The 25,562-nt window shown below is 42.0% G+C and overlaps 7 protein-coding genes across 7 annotated transcripts; 4 read left to right on the top strand and 3 right to left on the bottom strand.

Annotated features, from left to right (window-relative positions):
• Positions 1-1,214: 1,214 nt before the first annotated feature.
• Positions 1,215-2,851, top strand: K444DRAFT_663646 (uncharacterized protein; the record flags this gene model as incomplete). Its single annotated transcript, XM_024886851.1, has 3 exons — positions 1,215-2,230; positions 2,335-2,551; positions 2,610-2,851. The coding sequence occupies 3 exons, from the start codon at positions 1,215-1,217 to the stop codon at positions 2,745-2,747; spliced, it is 1,371 nt and encodes a 456-aa protein (XP_024736448.1). The 3' UTR covers positions 2,748-2,851.
• An 858-nt stretch (positions 2,852-3,709) lies between these two features.
• Positions 3,710-4,530, top strand: K444DRAFT_405806 (uncharacterized protein). Its single transcript, XM_024872560.1, has one exon. The coding sequence runs from the start codon at positions 3,755-3,757 to the stop codon at positions 4,226-4,228; it is 474 nt and encodes a 157-aa protein (XP_024736447.1). The 5' UTR covers positions 3,710-3,754; the 3' UTR covers positions 4,229-4,530.
• A 64-nt stretch (positions 4,531-4,594) lies between these two features.
• K444DRAFT_652907 (UPF0187-domain-containing protein) lies at positions 4,595-6,778 on the bottom strand (the record flags this gene model as incomplete). Its single annotated transcript, XM_024885842.1, has 7 exons — positions 6,317-6,778; positions 6,100-6,247; positions 5,962-6,046; positions 5,439-5,908; positions 4,888-5,348; positions 4,790-4,829; positions 4,595-4,629 (listed from the first exon to the last, which is right to left on the bottom strand). The coding sequence occupies exons 1-7, from the start codon at positions 6,539-6,541 to the stop codon at positions 4,595-4,597; spliced, it is 1,464 nt and encodes a 487-aa protein (XP_024736446.1). The 5' UTR covers positions 6,542-6,778.
• Positions 6,779-8,553: 1,775 nt separating this feature from the next.
• On the bottom strand, positions 8,554-11,134 carry K444DRAFT_629953 (uncharacterized protein; the record flags this gene model as incomplete). Its single annotated transcript, XM_024883128.1, has 5 exons — positions 8,554-9,726; positions 9,780-10,072; positions 10,481-10,599; positions 10,754-11,003; positions 11,038-11,134. 5 exons carry the CDS (start codon positions 11,132-11,134, stop codon positions 8,554-8,556), a joined length of 1,932 nt encoding a protein of 643 aa, XP_024736445.1.
• Positions 11,135-14,343: 3,209 nt separating this feature from the next.
• K444DRAFT_663643 (uncharacterized protein) lies at positions 14,344-16,057 on the top strand. Its single transcript, XM_024886850.1, has 2 exons — positions 14,344-14,543; positions 14,638-16,057. Exons 1-2 carry the CDS (start codon positions 14,415-14,417, stop codon positions 15,901-15,903), a joined length of 1,395 nt encoding a protein of 464 aa, XP_024736444.1. The 5' UTR covers positions 14,344-14,414; the 3' UTR covers positions 15,904-16,057.
• Positions 16,058-16,783: 726 nt separating this feature from the next.
• On the top strand, positions 16,784-18,506 carry K444DRAFT_613139 (acid protease). The gene has a single exon (XM_024880292.1). The coding sequence runs from the start codon at positions 16,813-16,815 to the stop codon at positions 18,232-18,234; it is 1,422 nt and encodes a 473-aa protein (XP_024736443.1). The 5' UTR covers positions 16,784-16,812; the 3' UTR covers positions 18,235-18,506.
• A 912-nt stretch (positions 18,507-19,418) lies between these two features.
• On the bottom strand, positions 19,419-19,739 carry K444DRAFT_529575 (uncharacterized protein; the record flags this gene model as incomplete). Its single annotated transcript, XM_024874821.1, has 1 exon — positions 19,419-19,739. A coding segment is annotated over one exon (321 nt), but the record flags the coding sequence as incomplete, so codon positions are not given.
• Between the last annotated feature and the right edge of the window lie 5,823 nt (positions 19,740-25,562).

Below are 25,562 nucleotides of genomic sequence, written 5' to 3'. Positions count from 1 at the left end.
AAGGTGGAAGGTCCCTTACGAAGACGGTATTCAAAGCTCGCCTTTAGCGCCCGATCCTCCATTCGAGTCCTACAAGGTATCATACAACCTCGAATCGACCAGCATTGGGGCCTCCCCCTCCCTAGCCTCCTGATCCTCCTCCATTCGAGTCCCTACGAGGTATTATACGACCTCGAACCGACTAGCATTAGGACTTCCTCCTAGCTCTTGGTTACCTTCCATACGAGCCTCTACAAGGCATCGTATAGCCTCGGATCGACCGACATCAAGATCTCTCCCGCTTTACCTTCAAAGCAAGACCGTTCAATCCTGTGAAGGATATCAAATAAACCAACCCTCAAAAGCGAAAGCTTCAGAAAGCTTGCACCTTACTGCTATTCTCAAGAGCAAAAAAGCTCCAGACCTTTATAGCGGGCGCAGTACGTTAAACCACACCCTGGAGTCCGCTAAGACCCCTACGCGAGCGTAAATGCCCTGTAATCCCGTTACTTTATGCCGCAATCTTCGTACACGTGAATCACCTTCCGGTTCGTGGACCAATTTTTCGGCCCAACGACCGAGAGCAATCTACGTGAACTGTAACTCCAGGCTTTGAACACGAGCTCGACCTTTCAACCCTCACGACCCATGGCATGATGGCGCTGAATAAGATGAGACCGTGCAGGTTCTTCGCTCAGGGATCTTGTCGGATCGGATGCTCTTGCAACTTCATTTATGAGGAAATCAAAAGCTCTCCTCAAGCGCCTTTAGACTCCCGCGCAAAAGTTCCGTGCAAATTTCTCTCGCGTCCTGGAGGTTGTCAAAACGGTTCAAATATCCCCTCTAGCTCTCGGGGAGCATGTTCATAAGGTCTGAAAATAGCCAGATTATTTTAGCACAGGGACCACTTCATAAGCTTATTATACTAAAAAGTATTATTGGACCTAATAGCTCGTCCAATTTCTCTTCTTAAGCAAGTGTTCCACTGAGAAGGGAATTTCTACTTTGAAACCCTCATTATTTAGCTTTTTCTGTCCAAATTAAGTTGTAAACTTCTACTTTATGAGGCTGAAAACTGGTGATGGCTGATTCGTGGGAGTGACGTGGCTTGCAGGAGCTGAAAACTTCGCCACCTCAAACTAATATTTTTCTTAGAGTCGTCGTCTGTCTGTCTTCCATCCCCATCCTCATCCTTTCCCTATGCTCATGATTACTTGCTTGCAGTGCTTATTGCCATGGACCAAGACATGCAACAGTGTGGTTTCTCCGGTAATTTGGCCCTCTACGGCTTGGGCATAAGATTGGGTGTCTATTTCCAGTGGATCACTTCGCAAATCGCAGTTTACTTTCACCTAAAAGGCTCTAACGATTTATCTAACGCCTACATTATTTTCTCTTTTGCGCTCATGATCGCAGTCTTCGTCCTCACATTCGATCATGTACAATCATATCCCGTCGAAGTTGTTATCATACTCTATATGTTATTTGGTGGGTTCTTCAGTGTGCGAGGCTACCGACCGAGGAGCAAGAAGCCACGGGCTTCCAGGCTCTGGCGACGACTATTTGCGAACGGTATAGTTCTCGCGGTAGAAATATACGGCTTCTGGTTTTGGATCCACGGAAAATCTGGAAATCGATTCAATCCTAGTCCTTGCGGTACCACCGTCTTTCTATTTACGAAAATACCGGCAAAAGACTTTCAAAGAGCCAGTATATTTTGCGCTGCGTTCTTAATCTATATGGCTGCTGTCGGATTATACATGATGGCTTATACGCACAGAAAACCTATTCTCAATCTTGCGCGGACGATATGGAATTACAAGACACAGAGGGCAAGCGCTGAAGATATTGCTCTACCTTCGATCTCCCCAGAGCTAGCTTGCAAGAACACAATCAACCGAGAGCAGCAGGAAGCACTTCGACAGGTTTTAAGATACCATTGCTCCGTCCCTTCCTCCGAGGTCGTCTCCGCCTATATCGAGGAGATCACTATTGACCATATGATCGTTAGAGCAGAGCCCACTATAAAGAGACATCAGATATCGTTTCGGCCTCCCTTGAACAGTTATGCGGAATTTGGACGCAGGTTTGACGAGTTGTATGCTGAATCACAAGAGAATTTGCGTGCTGAAGATTCAATGTCGGGAGCGTCAGTATCAGATGTTGCCTCAATCAGGGGCCGCATCAAGATCAGCTATAGGTATCTACTTTTGGTTTGGGATGCTCTTATCTCTGTAGAAACACCCGGGAGGTCAGTCATAGATATTTCCCACTCGCCAGCGTATCTTTTATTGCCTCTCCGACATTCTGAGAAATTTGGAAAATGAAGAAGTAACTGATCCTTGGTCTTGCTAGTCCATCGCCATATCGCCGAGCATGGTCGGAACAAGCTTTTGCTTCGCTTTTCCACTTGATCGCCCTGATCTACTCAATTTTGGCAATTGAACTCACCCTGAAATGGAATAATGTCTCTGATGTTTACACTATCAAGTCCACCGGCCAGCTCATTCCATTCATCATTGGGATTGCGGGGATTCTAAAGGTATGGTATGACGTTAGGATGAAGTACTCGGTGAGTCATCATAAATTGAATGCAGGGAACTGTTCTGTGCTTGCTAATGCTTAAGTAGGAGAGGAGACAAGCGATGGCACATCATCAAGTGAATCAAAGTGGCCAAAGTGATCGGATGGAAGCGATCAAAGTCAGCAATTTTGTAGAGCCGTACAAAATGGTCAGTATGCAAGGCGAAGATGGGAGATGGGTTTGATCAGCAGATGATATAGCAGAATAATATCAATGGCAGGCGAATAGGGTTAAGTTTATGAAGGTTCTTGTCACCGCCTGGACAAGCTGTGGGGGTGGAATGTGGTGTGTATTGTATAAATATGTAAGAATGATGGTGCCCTAAGGGCGGTAAAGAAGCTATATGTACGCCTGTGCGCAGCACGTGACAGTTCTCTTGAATGAGGGATGGTTTTAATGCTCAACAGTTAAGATAATTAATGAGAGTGATGACAATTCAAAAGATATAATCTTATATGTTCCAATTTCAAGATAAATATGAATTTGACAGAAGTCGCTAGGATACACGAAGCATCAAATTGGAAGCCTGATCTCAATTCTCCATTAACGATTTATGAATTTTGGTCCAGCCTAGACTATACCAGGTAAATAAATGCAGAAATATCGGTCAGTCGGAGAGGGTCCCTTGCGATGGTAAGACGGAAAGATACCTCCTTGCCTCCTTTCTTTACTTCCCCTGAAAAGTCCCTGTCCCCCTCGCTAAACACCCCAGATTTCGGCACATGCTCGGCATACAGTGGGTGGCCACATGTCTGTCCGATTGGGCTGTTTTACACCAAAACGCCTATATTGCCCTGGGCAGTTTTGGCCGGAGGGCGTTCTTATATTTACCTTAGATTCTTGGATTTAAGCCAGATTTACTAAATACACACTTCTACTTACTTAGAATTTTGCATTTTATCCCTTTTCAGGCTATAAAATCAAATAATACCGAGCACTTTTATAACTTCGCGGATTTACTATGTAAATAAGCGAGAAAATCGAGAAAATCAAAAAGTGAAAATTAATAAGTTACATTATACATAGAGATAAACCTCAAAGAGACCTATATTTGAGTATATGTAATAAAAAGTAATTATTGATCGTGGGTTAAAAGTATTATTATTTTAATTTAAGAAGGCGCTAGATTTTTGAAAAATTATAGGAGGCGTTTTGGCCGTTTTTGGTGTGATTTTCGCGAGTCGGACAGACATGTGGCCACTCACTGTAGGCATCGCAAAAGAAACTTCACTTCGCGACCCACTCTCACTCTCACACACCTCACCTCCTCACATCTCTAATCACTCAAACCCTCTCCAACAGGGCGTACCAAAATTTATTCTTCCTCGCCTCATATCTCATCACCCACCCTCCTTCAACAAATCTCAAATCTTCAAGCACTGCTTGCTCTCCTCCAAAACCCCACCATCATACCTCTCCTTCACGTCCTTCTCCCTCCTCCTTTCCTACAACGCAGAACCCAGAACCTCACACAAAAATGGAAATAGCATCATCCCAGCCCTTCCAGAACACCCTAAGAACATGTTCCTCATCGCTGCATCTCCCTCAGGCCCTAAAATTGCTCTATACCCCTCTATCGCAAAGGGGGAATTTCTATTACGTCTTAGTCTCGGCTCCCCGCACATGCTTCCCTCAAACACCCTGAAAAAAATTCTCTGCTTTTAGACTGCACGCTCTCATCGACTCCAATGAATTGAAAATGTGCGCAAGATCCAGCGCTGGAAATGTGCTGTCATAGTATGCGTTCGTTGGATGGAACAAGGTTGTGGGAGGGAGAAGTACGGTAAGGTACCTGGATGGAGGGGATGTGCAAAGCGAGTTTCTATTATCACATATATACATTGTGTTACGTGCGAGCCTTAAATAGCTCAGCCTTGGGCTTGCTTTTAGTTTTGCTTTGCTTTATGAGGGGAGTCTGCTTCCCTTCTTCAGTTTTCTTGCTTGAGAGATTTCTCATTGCAATTGTTTGTGGGACGCGCCTTCCTGTGTCACGGTTCACAAACGAGGAGCACAAATACAATCGCACCTTCCTCACTTCCCACTTTCTCTCTTTCGCGTTGAACTTTCTGAGTTTTGGGCACGTTTCCTCTCGTGTTATATTTGCGGCAAATCATGCAGTTATGCCAGCCGTCACACTCTACAAATTTCCAAATCATGTCTTCTCAAACATTACAAAACGCCCACGCTATATGCCCCGCTCCTGATTATGCTATCAATTTAACTAACCCATGCTTTTTCCACTCCCAAGACCACGGAATTCTCTCCCCTTTTCACGCGCCCAAAGTCTGCCCATCAATCGAGCCACTCCCACTGCCCATCCCCACGTTGACCATAACCTTCGCCCTCAACGCACTCCTAATATCCTTCTCGCTCCTCTCCCGCCAATCCGCCGCCCCACTCTGACTCAGCGGCCACAGCACCAAGTTCTCTCCTCCACCCCTCCCCATAACCACGTCCCCAAACTTAGGCGCCGGTACCGACGTCAACGTATCCAGCTCCCTCTTCAGCTCCGCACAGTAGCTATCAAGCGGCAAATCGTTGACATCGTTGCCGAACGGGTTCTCGAGCTCGTTCCCGATGGCCGCGAGCCCGATGATGATGTATGCCGCGGCCAGGGTGCCGGGGATGGTGATCCAGTCCAGCGTGTTGAAGAGCTGGAAGGGGAGCAGGTAGATGTAGAGGAGTACGATTTGGGAGATCAGGATGTTGTAGCCGACGGGGAGGGGCGTGGTGAGGACGCGCTCGGCAGAGGATTGGGTGTCGGTGAGCGCTGCGAGCGAGGTCACTATACCCAAAGTCAGCCCATCCAAACTCCCAAAATTTTGACAGCACATCCGAGCAGAAAAGAAAGGGGGGGGATTGGGGGAAGACTTACTGATTTGCCCACAGACAATCGGACTCTTGAGCGTCCCATTCGCATTCGCTTCCTCGATGTAGCAAGAAAGATAGGTCAGGATCTCAAGCGGCAGGTTTCCGAGCGGCTTATCAGCCCTCTTGATCGCCTTCCGCGGATTACTCTGCGCCATGCTCATGCCGAGATAATTGCCCACTCGTTTCCACGGCGTCATCTTGCCCTCGTCCAAGTGCTCTTTCGTTGCGCCCTTCGCGTATGTATCCAGATGTCCGATCAGGCTCGCCAGGTCCTGATAATGGGCAAAGGGCTCGAAGCGGAGCTTGTGCTTGAGCGAGACGGCGAAGGCGAGGATGAGGTTAATGGCTGTGACTTTTGAGAGGAGGTCGTCTTTGGAGTTTTCGGGGCGTTCGCTGATGTGGACCCAGATGTAGCGGGCGAGGTTTCGAGACTGGACGGAGAGGGTGGCCCACGATTTGCGGCCGTCGGAGTAACTGTTTTAAGTATCAGCTCCTACTCCCAACCCTCGACAAAGCTTTCAGCTTACCGTTCATAAGCAGAACTACTCCTAAACGACAGCGCCAAACCGACCACAAAACCGAGGATGGTAAGGAGAACGGGATTGACGACCACTGGAATAATTAGCCGGCCGGAGTTGGGCTGAGTTGAGGAAGAGGAGACGAACGAGGTTTAACGAATTTCGAAATGCAGGTAATACATGTCGCCCAGCCTCCTACAAGGAACAGCGGCAGTATCATCCTCGGCATAACACTGCCATGCAATCGCAGGAAATACGGCAGTTTCGAGTGGGCGTCCATATCTCGGGGTCCGACCTGTCCTTTTCATCAGCACCGCTCTCCGCAAAGCTTCCTGCACTGAAATTGCAGGTTGGAGAAACACACGAAGTAATTCTCCAGAGCAATGTCCCCCATATGTGAGTGCCGATTGACACTATGCGGCGTCGTCGTGCCCCTGACATTGACATCGAGGTAGCTTTTCGAAAGGGTCGATCTGCGAGATGCATTGTTTAATGGGACAGGCGCTGGTCCTTCCTGGTGGGATGTGAACTCGTGGTCTGTAGCTGCCGGAGGGGCGCCAGAGGCGGGAGCAGCCATTTCCTCTGCCATCTTGAGCTTCTTTCTTCCTGTTCTTTCCCTCTTGGAGTCTCGAACGAATGTAACGTGCACGGTGAAAAGAGAGAATAGTGAACTGAGAGATGCAAGATCGAACCCCACAATCAAGTGTCCGGAGGAAATCGAGAAACAAAACCAAACAGAAAGGAAGAGTGGACTGCAGAGAAATATATACAAGAGATGAATGAGCCCAGACCGTTCAAACGCGAGCTTCAGGAGATCCAGCCCGACGTACGCCAAGAGTCCCAAGACACCCTGCCGCGAAACTGCAGCCAGCGTGGACCCACCCCGTTTCCAAAACGTCTGAACCACGCCTGTCACCACCGTTTCCGGAGAAAGATAGTCCTGGCCCCTGTCAAAGACCCTTCAAAAGGTTTGTCAACGCGCGAGCACATGCTTGCGAGTGGCTGCTTGGCGGGCGGCGCTGAGGGCACTGAGGGGCGTGGCGTTCGGCGGCGTCCCGAATCGGCGTCGGGGATGCAGGGGCAACAGCAGCCTCTCAGCGGCTCGGCCCACTAGGAACACCACACGTTGAGGGCTCAGGGCTTGGGTTTTCAGCCCTGGCACGAGAAAAGACGCGGCTTCGCTGCAGTGAGATATTTGATGAGATGAGAAATTGGAAATCCCCGCTCCTTGCAACGCTTCTGCCCTTCAATCACATCTCAACACCCACAACCCTCCATAAGCAATTCCATTGGCGTGCTGCTCGTGCTCTATGAATCTCGTCTTTTGCTGCCCAAAACCCCCCAATAGAGAAAAAGAACGCAGCATTCCTGCCCCTGAATGCGCCATAGCCGAGTCTCGTCCCCGTTTCACAGCTCCGTCCAAGCAGCCCCTGCACGCCAAGGTTTGTCCCGTACCTGAACACTATGCTATTTCCGTCCACGTGAAACAATCAGCAAATCACATCTCGTAAAAGAATCGAACCTTTCGAGATCTGAATCTGAGGAAAAGGAACGTTTAATCATGCCTTGAACCCTAACTCGCATCAATGTACGCAATGCAGAGTTTACGGTGAAGTGCCCGGTATTCTTGGCGGAGATCATACTTGTCCTCCTGGTGCGGGTGTCGTCTTGAAGATGACGATCCCCCGTGTCGCCACCGATTCTTTGAATCGGCCTGAGCGCAGGTAGGTGGACGTGCAAAATGAACAGACAGACGTTCGTTCCAGAACACCTCAGGTACAACGTCTTATGGGAATTAAATGTAGCGAGGCCCGGGGGAGGGTTCCGGGCTGGCACAGACCAGAAAAGTCAACAACACGAGCTTTTCATTTAGCTTTCACACCCTGCCTGTGGCGGTCTCGCTACAAGTACATTTGATTCCCATAACACCTTGTAATTCTGACAGCTGCAGCCGCAGCTCCACTCCAAACCCAAACCTCAGACCTCGTCCGCCACTTCCAACGAATGGGAGCGTGGCTGAGACATCCGCATCTCCACCCACCACCGCGAGCCAAGAATCCCGAGCCGAATGACAACCTGGAGATCAGAATCTGTCTTCGAAAAGCAAAGAGGAATCACAGGGTTAAGGACTTGAGCTGATTTAAATCGCTAAGATCTGTCCTTCAAGACGTTTTTGCCCGGTGTTGCTCGAATCCATCGCAAGCACAGAGAAATTTGATACGCACAATGAGGGAACGTCAATAAACGCAAACGCAATGGGACAACGAAAAGTCAAGATCAGCCTCAAAACACGAGGCTGAACGCAATCCCGAGGACGAAAAGATTGAAGCCGGGACGGATGACGTCTTGTCCGAAGGGCTGCATCGAGGCCGAAGAGCTGCAGTCGTGGCTTGCTGGCTTGCGCCACAATCTTGACTTCACTTGAGCTCCCTCCTGCCCCTCCCCTCAGCACGAAAGTATATTGTGCTAGGAAATTGACGCCCTATCGCGCTATTTATTCGCATCTACGTATAGCCCGTGTAGCTTTGCAACGTCGGACATTCAATATCATCTCTGTGTCATCTTGAAGCAATGCAAGCTATGCAACTCCCAATGTACCATCTAAGAATCAAAGATCGGTCCATAGGCAGCAACACCACGACTCTCCATCGCATAAATGACTAACTTCGTAACCTTCGGATTGCTGATGCAGAAGACAGCTTCCGCCCCTGACTCCTTCAGCAACTGCCACGTCACTGCAGCCATGTCAGGTCGGCCAAACTGCCTGGTGTCCCAAATAACGGCGTTAGGATCTGCTGCTCGGACGTTGCCAACGATCTCCGCGCCGAAGGTCTTGAGCGGGTTTGGCGTCGACCAGAAAACGCGGACAGATGGGCGGGTGGAGGGGTTCATGGCAAGGAGGTTGAGGCAGGGTCCGATGCCGCTTCCGGTAGTGACCAAGACAACACTTCTGAATATGAGCGACATGTAGAGAACACCTCTTGTTGGCAAGCCACGGGTCCAGTAGAAGGGCTTGGGGTCGGCGATTGTCTTTGCCGTCCAATCTCCAGCACGAGAGATGACCACGGAGTTCGTGCTCCCATTTCGGGGCCTGGCGTCGACGAAGCACGCGAACGAGTGCCATTCGCTAAGAGGACTGTCAGAAATGCGAATGGTGTAGAAATCTGCAATATTGGCCTTGAGGTGGAGACGAAGGGCGTGAGGTGACATCACTTCCGGTGTAGCTTCCCATCTGCGCAGGCGAAGCCAGGGGACCACACTGTGTATGGTGTTGAGAGAGAGCAACCAGAACGAAGGCAGGCGGATGAGGATGTAGATGGGTGTATGCTCGGCGCCTGGCGCTTCTGACAGCGCTTTCGCAGTGAGAACGATCAGTGTCCAGAAGATCATGCTACACATCCAACCAGCGAAGCGATGGATGCGTTCGAAGGTGTTGTGGTTCTTTTGGCGAATCTTTGGATGGGCGAAAACGACAATGGCAGTGAAGAGTAGCAGGAGAACGTAAGCAAGTGCGAGGACTGGAATGTTGCGTAGGTTGCCGTTCTCAAAGCTCACGGTGAGATGGATTGCGAGGCGTACGAACCACGCAGTGGAGCAGATCGCAGCACTTGAGTGGACGCCACCGAATTCAAAGACTTTAGCCAGGATGCGACGAATCCGGAGTGGTGTGCTCTTGGGAGTTGCAGCGAAGACCTCACAGAGGAAGTTGATAATGTAGTCCTGACGCATGGCAACGGCGACGAAGAGATTACCAGAAGCAGCAGACGAGATAATCTTGGTGTCCGCATTAGTAAAGAATAGGTATGAAGACGCACGCTAGAACTGACCTTGACATATGAAGTATTGTCACGGTGACGGTGGTCGATGAATACAAGTCCGATGATGTTGGCCACGATAACGAGCGTGAAGAGGCGGTAGTACACGGTGAGGATGGCATGTCGAAGCTTCCGGAAAGGCTTCTCATCGACCCTCTCTGCCGGAAGAGGGCACGTGATGAGGAGAGGTTGAGATTTTTCTTCTGCGAGTGACGTGACTTGGGATGGTAGAGAAGCAGTACTAGTTGCGTTGCTCTCGAGGCCCTTTTCCAGTAGCGTGGCAAGACAACGAGATTCCATTATAACTGGCTAATGCAGTATTAAGTGTGAAAGAGCAGGGTTGAGGACTCCGAGATGTTCAGGTTGTGATTGTGCTTGTTGATTTTGGGTGATTGTGAGGATTTTGCAATCATAGGAGAACGAAATTCGGAGCCTAGGCGGCACCGTCCGGTGTCGGTCCCAAGGAAAGAGCAATAACAACTAGCAAGTAACAGCCGCAACAACACAATTCACTGATTCTTTGTACTTGTGCCTCGCTCGCGTGGGCTCCTGAAAAAATCTTTTTCAACTTGTGCCCTCGTCAATACAGTCAAGATGCACTGCAACGGATGCGTGGATATTTGGCCTGCAACTCGCGGGTCATGAGAGGCACATGGAGCCAAAAGTTTCTTCGGTCGAACCTGCCAAGGGAGCCCAACGGTGAGTTAACACACGAAGCGGCAATCCTTCAAGAGGATTGTAGCCCGAAGGAATAGAGGGAGATCCAAATTTGGTGGTTGATCCCTTGAACTTGCGCAGCCCAAAGTCTATATCAGAGCTGAAATCCTTCTGCCTAGGGAAATGCGAGCACACCAAAAATAGAAGCAATCTGCCATGACCATGCGCTGCAGGACACAGCCACGCCACTCAGAGGCCCGTTTTGCTTTGTGGGAGACGACAATGATATACTTGGGTGGACTACTTGAGTGCTTGGCTACCTCGCGTACCGATGCCTCGGAAGCGTTATGTTCTTCTCAACCGACCGTCCACTGTGTTGCTGGATGCTTATTGTTGCACGCCATTCCTTTGCAGAGCTACACATAAAAGCATGGAAGGAAGTCCGCGAACTGCTGCTCTCACATCGGGATTGTGGCACTTGACAGATCTGGCGGGACTCGGGCGTGGCGCAATCAGCCTCATCCACGGAACCGAAGCAAAACGCTGTATCATCATAGCCGCTGCCGTACTTCGATCCATCTGTTCCTGTGGGAAGCAACACAGCAGCACGTACCTGACGTGGATCTTGAGGTCACTTGTTCACTTGGTCCACGAGCGGTATTTCCGACTTCCTGTATTCGAACATAGAACCCGTGTACGGCGTGGCTCATGTTCGCGCAAGGAGAGGCGAGATAGGAGACATCTTTAGGTTATACGAAACAGAACGCATAGCAATCAAACGCCAATGCGTTCTCTTCCTCGCAACAAGGTTGCAGTGGTGAAAACGGCCGCAACTATTGGGGTTTCTTGTGCACGTGCAACAATATGAATCCTCAGAACCCGGCCGCACTAGTTTGTTCTACATCCCCAAAAAATTTGGTACGAGCAGCCAAAATCTGCGGTGCAACTGGTTCGATCTTAGCTTCCGTATGTGGTTGCTGACGGCAGTGTGCAGGGTCTGATGTCCGCCTCCTGGAGCGCAATGATCGTCATGCTTGTACTTCGTATAACGCGGCATTACCGCCCAAATAAGCACTCAGCCTTAAGTTGCGTACGGTTGTACTGTTACTCAGGTGAGCTGTCAAAGTTCTCCGATCCTCGACAGAATAGCTGAAAACAACGGTTTGACTCATTTGACTCATTTGTCTATCTCCCTCTCACCGCGAGTGGTATAGAACCACCGACATGGACCCCAGGAAGGGCAGTTTACTCGCCTCAGAACTCAAAGCAAAGTACCGAAGGATCCAGAACAAGGAACGGATCATCTCCTCACTTGATGATTCCCCTCTAACGTCGCAAATCCGACCGAGCGATTGAGGAGTACTCCCACGAGCTACACTGTACTGCGGTCGAGGTCCTATTCATGGCTCTCAATGACCCAACCACTGCTTGTACTCTCTGGTCGAATTGTCACTTATCAAAAGGATCTGATACCCACGAACAGCCCAAGGTATTCGAAAAGAGGGGTACCCACTCTAATACCACGGGTAAAGAAACGAAGAAGACGACACTTGTTTTCCAACACAAAGTGCCAAGCGGCCTAAAGCTTTGATGTTCACGAGCCGCAGGACAGCGATGGAAAAGTGTATCGTAAGTATCTCGAGTTCGGAACGATGATTCTGGCACCAAAGAGATGTCAGTATTGTAAGCATGAAGTACAAGGCAGAAAGGGTGGGCAGGCCTGCCCAATGTTTGCTCAATATGCCATCTGCAAGTCTGTTGCGAAATCTACATCGGTGAAGTTGAATTGAATCCTTTGTTGAATTTTCCAAAGTTGTTTCCTCACGGCGTTTCCCTCGAAATGTGCTTGCTTAGGCATCTCAAAGCCGTAGGAAAGGTCGTAAAGGATAGTGGCACGGAGGCGGATCTCTGGACAACTGATCACAGCAGTGGAATCGGAATGTGGGTGCTGCCGCCTTCACCGTGCTCTTTGTCAGCGGCAGCTGCAGGTAGGAAACTCAGTATAGTCATTGTGAACCTTGCGCACCTGATGAGCCATTCAGTGGCTGCTGAGATGCAAAGCATGCATGCGGTGGGTGAGGTTTGATCTCGGAAGATAGTGAGGTGGTGGGATCGACGCGGTTGAGGTTGGGCAAAGAGGTTGTGACCAGGGTACTCTGTCCTTCTCACCTTCGCATCCGCTTCTGTCGATTGTACGCATCAAAAATCGACCAAGGGATAACTGGAAGCCGGTGTATCTCAGAAGTTGAAGGAAGAGGAAGGTGGAAAGGTGGGGAGTTGAAGCAGAAGGTATGTCAAGCTAATCGCTGCCAGTCGCAACTTCTTTCTATGAGGGCGAAACAAAGCCAGCACCACACCTCGGTTTCCATTACCCCTTACTCAGCTCACTATGTGAAGTTGAAGGGGAAGAAGGAAGAGAGGTTGTGGTTTGAAGTGGAAGGTGTATCAAGCAGATTGACACTAGCGCTCCAGCCGCAATTGCCTTTTTCGGGGCCAGGCAAAGATACACCTTGTTTCCCATTACCCCTTGCTCAAATGCCTAGCCGAGGTCGAATGGAGTGGAAAGAGGAGTAGTTGTGGGGTTGGTTATTAATGACTAGACTGCGGCAGTTATTAATCGTTATTTTTGTGGCGGTATTAAAATTGCGGCTGCTCTATTTCACTGTCTACTATTTTAGCGCTTGTAAACACGGCATTAAAGGGCCTTTTCCAACCCCGCTAGATACTGAGGCCCACAGCTAGCTAGCGGACAAATCCGAGGAGCGAAAAGTGATTTTCTGATTTTTTGATTTTCGTACTGGCGCCCCGTATATCCCCCCTCCCCAAGGCAGAATTCCTAATTAGAGGATATAGCATCCATACGTGAGTTTCGGCTTGGATAATACAATAATAGTAAGGTTGCTGGCTTGTCTAATTAACGAAGTGAGAACCTATACTACTATGTAAAATCGTACCAAAATTGGGCCGGATAATATAATATAAAATTAAGTATTTATTGCAAATTACTATAATCAGGTAACTATAGGCTATAAGCCCTTCTAGGATAATGTAATTAATAGGGTCTAATAACTTCCTCAATATTCCCAAGGTTAGAAATAAGAAAATTAAACTATTAAACTAATTGAGAAGCCGGCTAATTACTTTTTTTTTAGTAATTAATTAATAAAATTATATAAAAGTACTATTACTCGAGTAATTTAGTATTTATATTACTAAGAAATATATCGCAATAATCTCGTAATTTATAGGATTTGCCTTACGGACCATACAAGCTAAGGGGGGGTTAGAAGTAGTCGAGGATAAGGCGTATATACTGTACTTTTTTTTTTAGTAAGGTGTGGTGGGGGGGTGTGGGCGCGAAAATCAGAAAATCAGAAAATCACTTTTCGCTTCTCGGTTTTGTCCGCTAGCCGGCTAATGGCCTCAGTACACCCTCTTCGCACAGCGTAACTCCCGGACTGCATTATCTTCCTCTCTGAATGTCTTCAAAAATTGGAGCCATATTCTTTCTTCATGGAACCTTCCCCCAAGTGCTCCGAATTTTAAGAGACTCTAACGGTCGCGATTAAGCAGGGGGGAACAGCCGAGTAGGCTCCCTAAAATAGGGTCTACTCAAACTGCCCCTTTCCCAATTAGGTCTCCTGCTCGCTGCAGCACTTCGTTCAGCCGAAACAGGAATAGGGCTCGGCAGTTGCTAAAACGAGGTCGACATTAGGTTTAAGCGAGGAATTGGGCTGACATCTGCTGCGCCGTGTTTACCTAGTTGGGTTAACTCCTACACCATGTAAGACCAGCGGGTAAGCTGCAGCAGCGAATTTTATTGGTCAGAACCAGGAGCAGAGACCCTCAGTGATCTTCGGTGTAGGAGTTAACCCACCTCGTACCTCGTTCGGAGGCGTCCAAAACGCAATTAAGCCACCTCGTACCTCGTTCAGAGATTCACTCTCGCATGCCAACAGATACTCCACGAGTGGATCGCACTTGAGCGGGATGTCCAACATCATGCCCGTCTTCGTGGATGGTCTGAATGCAGAGGGCCTTATCCGGGTGGGCAACTCGAGAGTGCACCATAAGAAATCTCGAACAGGCTGCCAGAGGTGCAGGTCACGTAGGGTCAAGGTAAGGCGCACTTCCAGCTCTTCAGATTCCTTACTCGCCATCGGACTCTGGCGAAAACAACCAATCCTGGTATTAACAGATTCCTTCTTTATAGTGCAACGAAGCGAAGCCCATTTGCCGCAACTGTGAGCGACATGGCGTATGCTGCATATACGATCGTTATGATCCCGCGACCGAGAGCCGCACCAAGTCTGGACCCAATACTGCTATCGAACCGCCCCAAAGTCTCGCAGAGGCAGACGAGCATCCGGCCTCCACTCTACCCCAGCAGAAATCCAGAGACGGGGACTCTTCTAGGTTATGGAACGCAAATTGTACTGATACTCAAGAGCAGTCTCCCCGGCATAGCCCCAGCGAACCCTCAGAGTCGAGGCGACGGCGGATGCTGGAGCTGGAGCTAATGCATTTCTATATTACGGAGACTGGCCCGTCGATCGCCTTTGACAAGAACACTTCTTTCGACCTGTTTGTCAAGGCGATCCCCCGTGCCGCGCTTAAGTCAGACTCCCTGCTGTACAGTGTCTACGCAATTGCCACCCTTCACCAGACCAAGACGACAGGAGGCGCAGACCCTTCCATCCCCTCACCTACGGCTGTGGCCACGGCACGCGACCTTCACCAGCTCTATCTGCAGCTAGTTTTCCAGCATCACCACCAGGAGCTAGCACAGCTCTCGCGCGACAATGTAGATATGGTAATCATGACCGCCAACATCATTCGGCTCATTGCTTTTGTCGTGCTCTCGGAGCGCCCCCTGGATCCTTACCTACCGCCCCTAGAGTGGCTTAGGATAACAAAAAGTCACGCGCAAATCTTTCGCACCGCCTGGGATCTGGTTGGCGATGACAGCTCCACTCAGACTGCCAGGCTCATCCGAGCCACCCCTGTGGTGTGGGATCACGACGAGCGCGAAGGCACCGACAAGCGCGAGGGCCTGCAGCACCTCCTTCTAGCTGGTACTAGTGTGGATGGGTGCCGCGAGAACGAACCGGGACAGTGGGACGATGGGGTTCGACGGGCGTACGAGTCAACTCTTAGCTACATTGGTGGCATTTGGCACTCGGTGCAGAAGGGCGATCCGCTGGGCCCGATAGGACGCCGGTTGATGCTCTTCCCCGTGCTTGTCGACCAGCGCTTCATTGAGCTTGTGGGCGAGGCCAAGCCACGGGCACTCGTGATAATGGCCCACTACTTTGCACTGGTCGTGGTCCTCAAGCCCTTCTGGCTTGTCGGGAACACTGGCCCGCGTGAGGTCAGAGCTATTGCCGCACAAGTGCCTGCAGATTGGCAAGGCATGATGGCGTTGCCCCTGCGCCTTGTCAACGAAGGTGTGGCATATTCCCCGGCGGCAGCGACCTAAGGGGGAAGGTAGCAATGCTGTTTATTCTCAAAGACGAAGTAGATATCTGAGGCTTGGCGATGATCCTGGAACGATCCGGATCGTTCCTAAGCGAGATTGTACCTTAGGCCTTAAACTGCCCTATAATTATAGGGAGCTTATAGCGTACTTCCACTTAGACTTATAAATAACTTTATAACTACTAATCGTATAAAAAAACTTTTAGTTAAGTAATTACTCTATTTGAACCTAGCTTTCTATTTATATTATATATAGGAAATTTAGATTTAAGCTTATCTCGATGCGGCAAAAAGAAGTATTTTGAGTTTTCGTGAGGCTCGTTTAATTAGGAAGTACCTCCTATACAAATTTACTATGTAAGGTACTTTGCCCTGGATCGTTCCAACCGTTCCAGGATCATCGCCAAGCCTGCCCACAGCGGTGAAAGAGCCCCAGCCCCCAAAGTAGAAATGGTAAGTTTTCGCTAGCTCTCGTATATTATATCCCGTAATCATGCAGCTTCCCGTGTACAAGAATTTCCTCCTCGCTTACCATCCCCTCCTTTGGCACAAACTGCCTAGTCCACGTATCCCATGTAAACCCGAGGAAGCTGCCGTAATGCTCCCCTTCTAAACAAGAATGGGGCGGCTGATCCTCGTAAATCTTGCACGAGTCAAATAGCCTTGTCTTGGATCTAGATACACTTACTGGCTCGACACTCTCTAGAACGAAAATAGATTTGGCATGATCTGCTACACTTTGTCTACGCTGAGCCTCGTCATCACGGAATACAAGGATCATCGGCCAAGGAAGATGTAACAATGTCAGCCGGTTGTAGCGGCAAAAGTATAAGTAGTCACTCTAAGCCTCTCCACGAAATCCGTCTTTGAGAGAGCCACTCTAGAAATTTATCGTCTGCTTCTATTCACCATGCACTCGTCTATTTTCCCTTTCATTTCCCTTTGTATATCTACATGTGCAATTAAGGCATCGGAGCTGTCCCACCCACGTACTCTCCACCTTCAACGAAAAGCATCTTTCAACACAACGCAACTCCCATCTTACAGCACTCAGCTCACATCATGGCATACGGGATACGAGCTAACGTTCCAGACGGAAGTAACATTCGGCAACCAAACCCTCTCAGTCTTGGTCGACACCGGGAGCAGCGACATATGGGTTCTCGGCCCCAACTGGGTCTGCATCAACGATACCAGCAATGCGACTCTTCCTCAAGAAGCATGTACCTATGGATCACAGACCTACACACCCAGCACCACCTTCCACGAAATTTCCGATATGTACTTCGGCGAACTACTCGGAGCGGGTAGGGTCAGCGGGCTCTTTGGGCTGGAGGACGTGACGCTCGGAGGAATAACAGTCACAAGTCAACATATCGGCGTCGTCAACACATCCTCGAATTTTGGAGACGGCGTTTACACCGGGATAGTAGGTTTCGGGTATCCATCCATGACGTCGAGCCACAACGGCTCAATAGTCAATGCCGACAATACGACATACTCTGTCAACGCCAGCACGTACAATCCCTTGTTCAATAGCATGGCTCAGGAAGGCTTGGTGGAGGAGGCGTACTTCAGTATTGCGCTCGAGAGAACACCTTTCAATGCCACCACCGGTCCAGGCGGATATCTCACCCTCGGAGGCCTCCCCCCGGTATCCTATAACCCCAAATTCGCCACCGTCCCCGTAGAAATCGCACCCCTACCCACAGAAATCACCGGCGGTATTGCAAATTCCCGCTCATGGTGGGCTATAAACATCTCCGGCATAATATTCAGTCCTGCCTCAAACCCACACAACACAACCACGAACTCTACCACCGCACTCGCTGTCGTCGATACAGGAAACTGGTTTAACTACGTCGATCCAGAGACCGCGAGCGGTATTAATGATTTGTTCGAGCCGCCTGGACAGTGGAATATGGAAACTAGTCCCATTACATATACCATCGACTGTAATGCACGAGCGCCAAACCTAGGCTTTACTATAGGGGGCCAAACTTTCTTTCACAATGGTATGGATCTGGTGTATCGTGTGGGTGATGGGACTTGTGTTTCGGCTGTGGTGTCGAATGAGGGTGTCCAGCTCTATGGATTGACGGGCGTTATTCTCGGCGACACTTTTCTTAAGAATGTGGTGGCGGTTTTCGATTTCGGTAATAATGAGATGAGATTTGCGGAGAGAACGGAGGGTAGGAGTAATACATCCTCTATCTCTCCGCCTTCGCCTGTTTCTTTAATGAGCGCAGCGTCATCAGTTACTTGGCATTTGTTATCCTTAATTGTTATCGCCACGACGAGTAGTGTTTTTTTTTTAGTTTCTTTTATTTAGCGCTTTAAATATATCGGAAATGTCGATTTACCGGTATTATAGTTTTGGAGGTGTGGGATGTTTTGGGTAGTGATGGGTTTGGCTTTGTTGGCCAGGTTGGGTAGTCGTGGTCTGATTCTGTGTATGGCAGTAGCTTGCTTGAACTTCAACACTTGCTGGCAAACCAAATACTGCGTAACATCGCTCATCCCTTCTATCTAAAGACCCACCTTTTAAATTGCTACTGCTGTAGGTGTAAATGAGGTTGTCGTGTTCGAGTTGTGACATCAACTTATCTCTTCCTACGAACGGGAAGCCTTTTCGGCTGCAGAATTCTCAATTTCAGACGGTTTCAGTGGAGGAGTATGAACGGTTCACAATATACTCCTTTCGCTGTGAATCCAGATGATCAGACGAGGAGCTCTTCAGAGGCGAGTTTCTTGCAGCAAAGTTGAGTAATCCTCGCTTGAACTTGAGAGTTTATCAGAGTACACAGGTGATGAATATATTGTTTAGTGGGAGCAAAACTGCAAATGGGGTTAATGTGACAACGATGGAGATGCCGTATACTCTCAGTGAGAGGAAAGGAATTATTGTGAGAAGTTGGTGCAGTAAGTATTTCAACCGAACACTTGAGTCGATGTCTAATTTGAAGAATGTTGCATTTTACATGCATTGTGAAAAGGTCCAAAGTGAAAGGGGCTTCGCAAACAGGGGAGCAGTCGCAATAACGACATGGATAGCTGTGGTTGCAGCATTGACGGTTGCATGCTTAGACAAGTAATCTGACAGAAACTCGATTTGACTTTACTTAAGAAATCATCCCGTACACTAGGTTCATGGGAAAGACATCCTCCATCAAGTACTAGCATGGATCATTATAGCCTGGCCGAAGCCAGTGGCCGCTGACCGATCCCCCCGCCTTTTGCATAAGAAGTCCTTCTCCAAAAGTTTCTTTGAAGATATACCTTATCCTGAGTTTAGCGAACCGATCGATATCGTGGTCATTCAAGCCAAATGTCAAGGGTCCGTTAAGACTTCCCAGTCGGCGTAATAATGGAGCACAAAATTGCCATGCCCGAGATCTAATCTGGTAGAATTCTGCTTCTTTATACTATTCTACTCTCTGGTCCTAAACGAAGATTGGTATTACCATCCTTGTAGCCCAGTAAGCCGGGGAAGTACTTGAACGGCTGTTCCAGTATTCACTCTAATGTCTTGGGGATATAATAGGACGAAGACGCATGAATTACCCCATAACTACCTAAATAAGCGTATTGAAGCAAAATGTTCACAACTAAATCCAGCCGAATCTTATTAAGGATATTACTACTATAGGTTGGTGCGTACCGGATTCTCTTTCCTTCTATTGGCTGCATTAAGCGGATATAGAGTATAGAGATAGGGCATAATCCTTGCGGGCCGTATATTTTATAGGATTGAGTAATAGCAGGTCCGATGCTAGTAGGTCGCAAGAGTAGAATTGGCAGGCTGGGAAACCATAATATTATTAATTGCTCTATTAATTACTTAGAATATATATAGGCCCAAGGAAAGCGTTATAAATGCCTCGTTATACCGGTCTATAGAATCTTCTCTAGCTTTCCTTTCGCATTATTAGGGCTAGACAAATAATATATCTTTATTAGAGAGGAAAGAGTTCGCATATATACTAGAAACTTGAATAAAATACTAAAGTCGAGTTATTTTAATAGCCCAAGCCACTAATTGAAGTACAAGTAAGTAGTTATCTAAAATAACTTTTTATAGAAGAGCTCGAAAGCTAATATTCGCAGCTATATAAATAATTATTATAACTTCTTTCTTAATTTTATAAAAAGTTTTAGTAATAATACCAAAGTATTCCTTTATTATATTACTTGAAATAAAAATAATCTTTTTGGCTCTTATTTAATTCTTAATATATTAGTATTACTAAAGTATAATATATTTCTATTATTTTAATATTAAGTTCTTTAATTCACGAATTGAAATATATAGCTGCTATATATTAAATATAATACAGAACTTATATAAAAAACAGTTTTCTAAGCTACTAGTTCCTCTAATTAAGAAAGCAACTTATTCTTTATAAAAATTATAGATTAAAATTATATTTAATAATAGGAAATAATATAAAATATCTAAAGTAATTAAGAAAAATATAATATATAGTATCTTTCTCTATATCTAAATAAAAGCCTTTAATTTATCTTAAGCTATATATTATATCTTTAATTAAATCTTACTTTTAACTAAAAGTTAGTATTTATAAAAAAGTTTAATTAATTAATTACTTTATTTATACTTTTGTATTACGAATTACTAAATTATTAATATTAGTAAATCAAATTCATTACCTAATTATTAGTACTAGTCTTTACCTCTTATTTCTATATCCGGCTACTATTTCTTACTTTTGCCTCTAGTTACTATTCTTAGCTATCTAATTTATTTATTATTAGTAGCTTTATATTTTCTTAAATATCTTTAGATATTTGATTTCTTATTTAATAAAACACTTCTAATAAAAGAATTCTATTATTTGGGCTAAAATATAGCTTTATAATTTTACTAGTTGCCTTCTTATTCAAATATTAGTTAATAATAATTAAATTACTATAATTTATTCTTTATAAACTTCTCTTTATTTATTTGAGTTTATATAAATTAATCCGATATAATATTGAATATTTAAAAGTTTTACTTATAATAAAATTTAATAATTTTTTTTGGCAAGCTATAAAATATATAAGATAAAGAAATATATATACTAATCTTGAATTTATAGTTCTTATAATCTAATACTAATAAGTTAAGATTATAATTAGAATAATAATAATTCAAATTATTCTAAAAATATAAACTTATTATTTTATTTCTTAATAAAAGAGTTATAAGATCTAATTCTTAAAAGCAATTATATTAAAACTTCTTTAATTTATTATAATATTCTAGAAATAAGTAATAAAGAAGAAATAACTAGTAAGGCAATTACTAAGAAAAGTAAGCTAATAATTTTAAATAAACTTAAATAGTTTAAAAAAATAAAATAAATCATATAATACTTATTAAAAAATAAAATTAATTTAAATATTTCAGATATAATAAAATTGGGTTTATTCTTTTATAAAGATTTCAATTATTATAAATTATAAATTATATTTTATAGCTATATATAACTAGAATTAATAATAGCTTATTACTTTTTTCTTATAAAGCTTATATAAATCTAATACTTATTTATATAATAGAAATAGAAATATTATTTATATTTATAATACTAAAATTTAATTAAGCCCAAATTTTTAACTTAATTTATATAATATAATTAGTATTAAGCTTATTTCTAAATAAGCCTATAATAAAGTTTAGAGCTTATTTTTCTTTAATAATAAGAAATTACTTTTTATATAATAAGTATTAGTTTTACTTTTATTTTAATAATTCGAATTAAATTATAAAACTCTAATTCTAGTATAGTTTAGTAATTATAAGCTAGAATAGCCAAATAATTAAAAATAATTATAGGAACTTCTTTTAGCCCTAAAATAAATAAGTACTTATAAGAAAACTTTAAATTCTAATACTATATTATTATTTTTATTAAAATATATATAAGATTATTTTTAGTTCTAAAGTCTTATTTTTATATTATTATTATTATTATTATTATTATTATTATTATTATTATTATTATTATTATTATTATTATTATTATTATTATTATTATTATTATTATTATTATTATTATTATTATTATTATTATTAATATTATATTATTATTATTATTATTATTATTATTATTATTATTATTATTATTATTATTATTATTATTATTATTATTATTATTATTATTATTATTATTATAGAATTGTATTTATATAATAACTTTATTTAATTATAATTTTTATATTAACTCATTTTATAAGCTTATTAAAGAATTAAATCTAAAGAATAATTCTATTTTAAAGATTATAAAACTATTATATAATATACTAGAAACTGAGAATTACTAGTTTAAAACTTATTATTTCTATTATATTAATAAGCTTTTTATAGAATAGTTAATTTATAATTCTTATTTCCTTTATAATAAATAACTTTTTAGAATTATTAGCTTTTAAACTAATAATATTTTATTTATTAGAACTAATAATTTTATAAAGGCAAAGTAATTAAAGCTTTAAAAAACTAAATTCTTAATTAAGAAATATAAATGCCTTATTTTTAATTATAATCTTAAGTTTAATAAAAGTATTATTTATATAAATATTTACTAGAATTATTTTTATATGGAAATACTAATATAAAAACCTTTAAATTATTTCTATAAAAAATATTATTATTATAAATAATAAGGATATTATTTATTAAAATCTCTTTATTAAGAATTAATATATTATCTAATATACTAAAGAAATATATATTATCTAATATATTAAAGAAATATATGTTATATTAGTCTATTAACTAGAAGCTTTATATAATTTATTAATTACTATTTAAATTATTAAATTCTCGGAAACTAATATAAAGGCATTTAATAAATATATTTAATAGTAAATTAAAAATATTATTAGAGAATTGAGATTTATAAAGCTAATAAAGAAATTCTTATATTTAATTATTTTTATAAATACTTTTATTAGTATAGCTATTTCTTTAGAAATCACGTATATAGTTACGGGATATAGAATACGGGATATAAGTAATAGGATATAAGTAATAAGACATGAGTAATAGGATATAGGATACGGGATATAGTTATATGACCTCGTGTCCCATTAGTAACTCGACTAGTAAACTAGACCCTTTTAGGCTTAGTAGATTTAGGGATTACATATTAATATTATAATACTATAATTTCTACTTCTAAATATAACTTTACTAACCTTATATAAATAGTACTTTCATACCTATATAATAGTATTATATATTACTAGTAAACTAATACTAATTAGTTTATATATATAGATCAGGAAAAATTAAGCTATACTTATATAAGATTCGGTTATTTAGGGGCAAAGCTATTATTCTAGTTAAAGAGGGAATAACTATTAATTCTATTACCTATAATTCGGTTATATAGGTAGGAAAGACACTTAATCTTACTAAGGTCCAATTATACTATATTAAAGAAAGAAATATTTATTAGTCCTATTACCTATAATTTGGTTATATAGGTAGGAAGGGCACTTAATCTTACTAAATACTAAAATAATTAGCTATTTAACTATCCTATTTCATTTCTATTTAATTCCTATAAAACTCTTTTAAAAACTACTTTCTTTTAAATTCCTGGAGCTCTTAAGCTTTAGAATTATTAAGTCCTCCCGGAATCTTAATATTTTACTTCCTTAGTATTTCTCTCCTTAAATTTCACTTCCTAAATTTCTTGTTATAGACGAAATTTTTACCTTAAATATAATACTTTCTATAAATTACCTATTTTATAAACTACCTTTTTATAAATCTACTCTTCTTATAAACTACTATATCTTAAACTAGGCACGAGCCTATAGAATATATAATAGCAGAATATACTATAATAGATAATTTCTTTATTAGATTTATCTAATCTAATTACTTTATATATAATAATAATTATAAGAAATTAGTAAGAAAGTAGAAATATGAAATTAATCTAAATTCTATTAAAGTAGACGAGATAACTAAGTTCTTAGATACTAAGCTATTTTAATATATTCTCTATAAAATAATTAATAATAATCTTTGGGAGCTATTTAGATATAACTTCAAGAATTTCACTTATTAAGGGAACTTTAATAAATTTGAACTCCCGGAGATATTATATCTATATAAGACTCTTTAATATAGCGGTATATTTATATAATAAAATAGTAATACTAATACTATTATAAATATTTTATATACTATTATAAAGAAAAATATATAATATATATAATTAAATAAGAATATATTAGTGGCTAGACTAGACCTTATTAAAGAACTAATCCTATTAGGCTTTATTACCCTTATAAAAAATAAGTATCTAGAACCTATTATCTTTAATATTCCTATACTATTACTTTCTCTATTACTTCCTCTATTATTATATCTTATATCTTTACCAGATTTATATACTAATATAAAAGCTCTAGAAATAAATAATATATTTCTACTAGTCCTATTACTATTACTATAACCATATCCGAATAACTCCTAATTCCCTTTAATTATAAGACTTATTAGGGAAGTTACTAAGATCTATACTAAAGAATAAAAGTATAATAGATCTAATAATAATTTTAACTATAAACTTACTATTTTTCTCGATATTTACTAATATATAAAGCTTTTATAAGAGATACTAATATGAGCTTTTCCTACTATACTAAAGGAACTAGCTCAAGACTACTTCTATAGTAACTAGCTCTTTTAATATATATATAAAGAAGCTTATATTAATATTTATAGCTTCTTTAAAGGCCCTAAATTCGAATATCGAAATTTGAATATATGAAATACTACTATATTAGCTTTTATAATAGCTAAATTCCTGGAAAAGATAATCTTTAAGACTATTTAATTACTAATTAATAAATTATATTAATTATAGTATAGTTTTATACTTAACTTGCGAAATACCGAATTTCTTTATAATAAAATCATTATCTCTTACTAAGGCTTCCGGATATATAAATACGTAATCTCAGATTCTCCTATAAATCTCGGCTAGCTTATTAATAAGCTTTAGTTATTTATTATTATATATGAGAGCAAATAATAAACTAATCCAGAAATCTTTTTTACTAATTAATAATACTATTCTTAGAATTCTCTAAGCTATTATTTCTCCGGAAATTATTAATACGAATCTAATTATAATTTCGGAACCCGTAATAACTATTTTAAGCTTTATAATTATAATAATTATATACCCAAGTCGTGTTTTATATATAAGAAGCCCGAATACCGCTTATAGAAGTATATACCGGAGAAATAAGAGGCTAAGAAGGCTTAATTTAGAAGTAGAAATATTTATTAGTTTAGATCCCGAAATACCTGTAACTTTAATAAATGCTTTAATAATACTTATATATAGTATATTACTAAAGCTAAAGGTAAAGAGAATAGTAAGTATAATAAGAACAAACTAGTAAATAATGCTTTTGAGGCTTTATTAGCGAAAATAAATAAAGAAAAGAAATATTACTTAGATTCCTACTTTACTTTAGTCGAGAGCTTTTTAGCTACTCCTGCCGCTCCTACTTTACTAATAACTATAGCTAATATTCTTATAGATAACCTTACTTTTCTTTCCCTTATATACTAGATAATAGGCGAAAATCACGCCTTAAAGCCTATTAAACCCTTAATAAAAG

Source organism: Hyaloscypha bicolor, assembly GCF_002865645.1.
Source record: "Hyaloscypha bicolor E unplaced genomic scaffold K444scaffold_83, whole genome shotgun sequence".
NCBI classification, from domain to species: domain Eukaryota; kingdom Fungi; phylum Ascomycota; class Leotiomycetes; order Helotiales; family Hyaloscyphaceae; genus Hyaloscypha; species Hyaloscypha bicolor.
The sequence above is the reverse complement of the archived record's forward strand: the minus strand, read 5'-3'. Positions and strand labels throughout refer to the sequence as shown.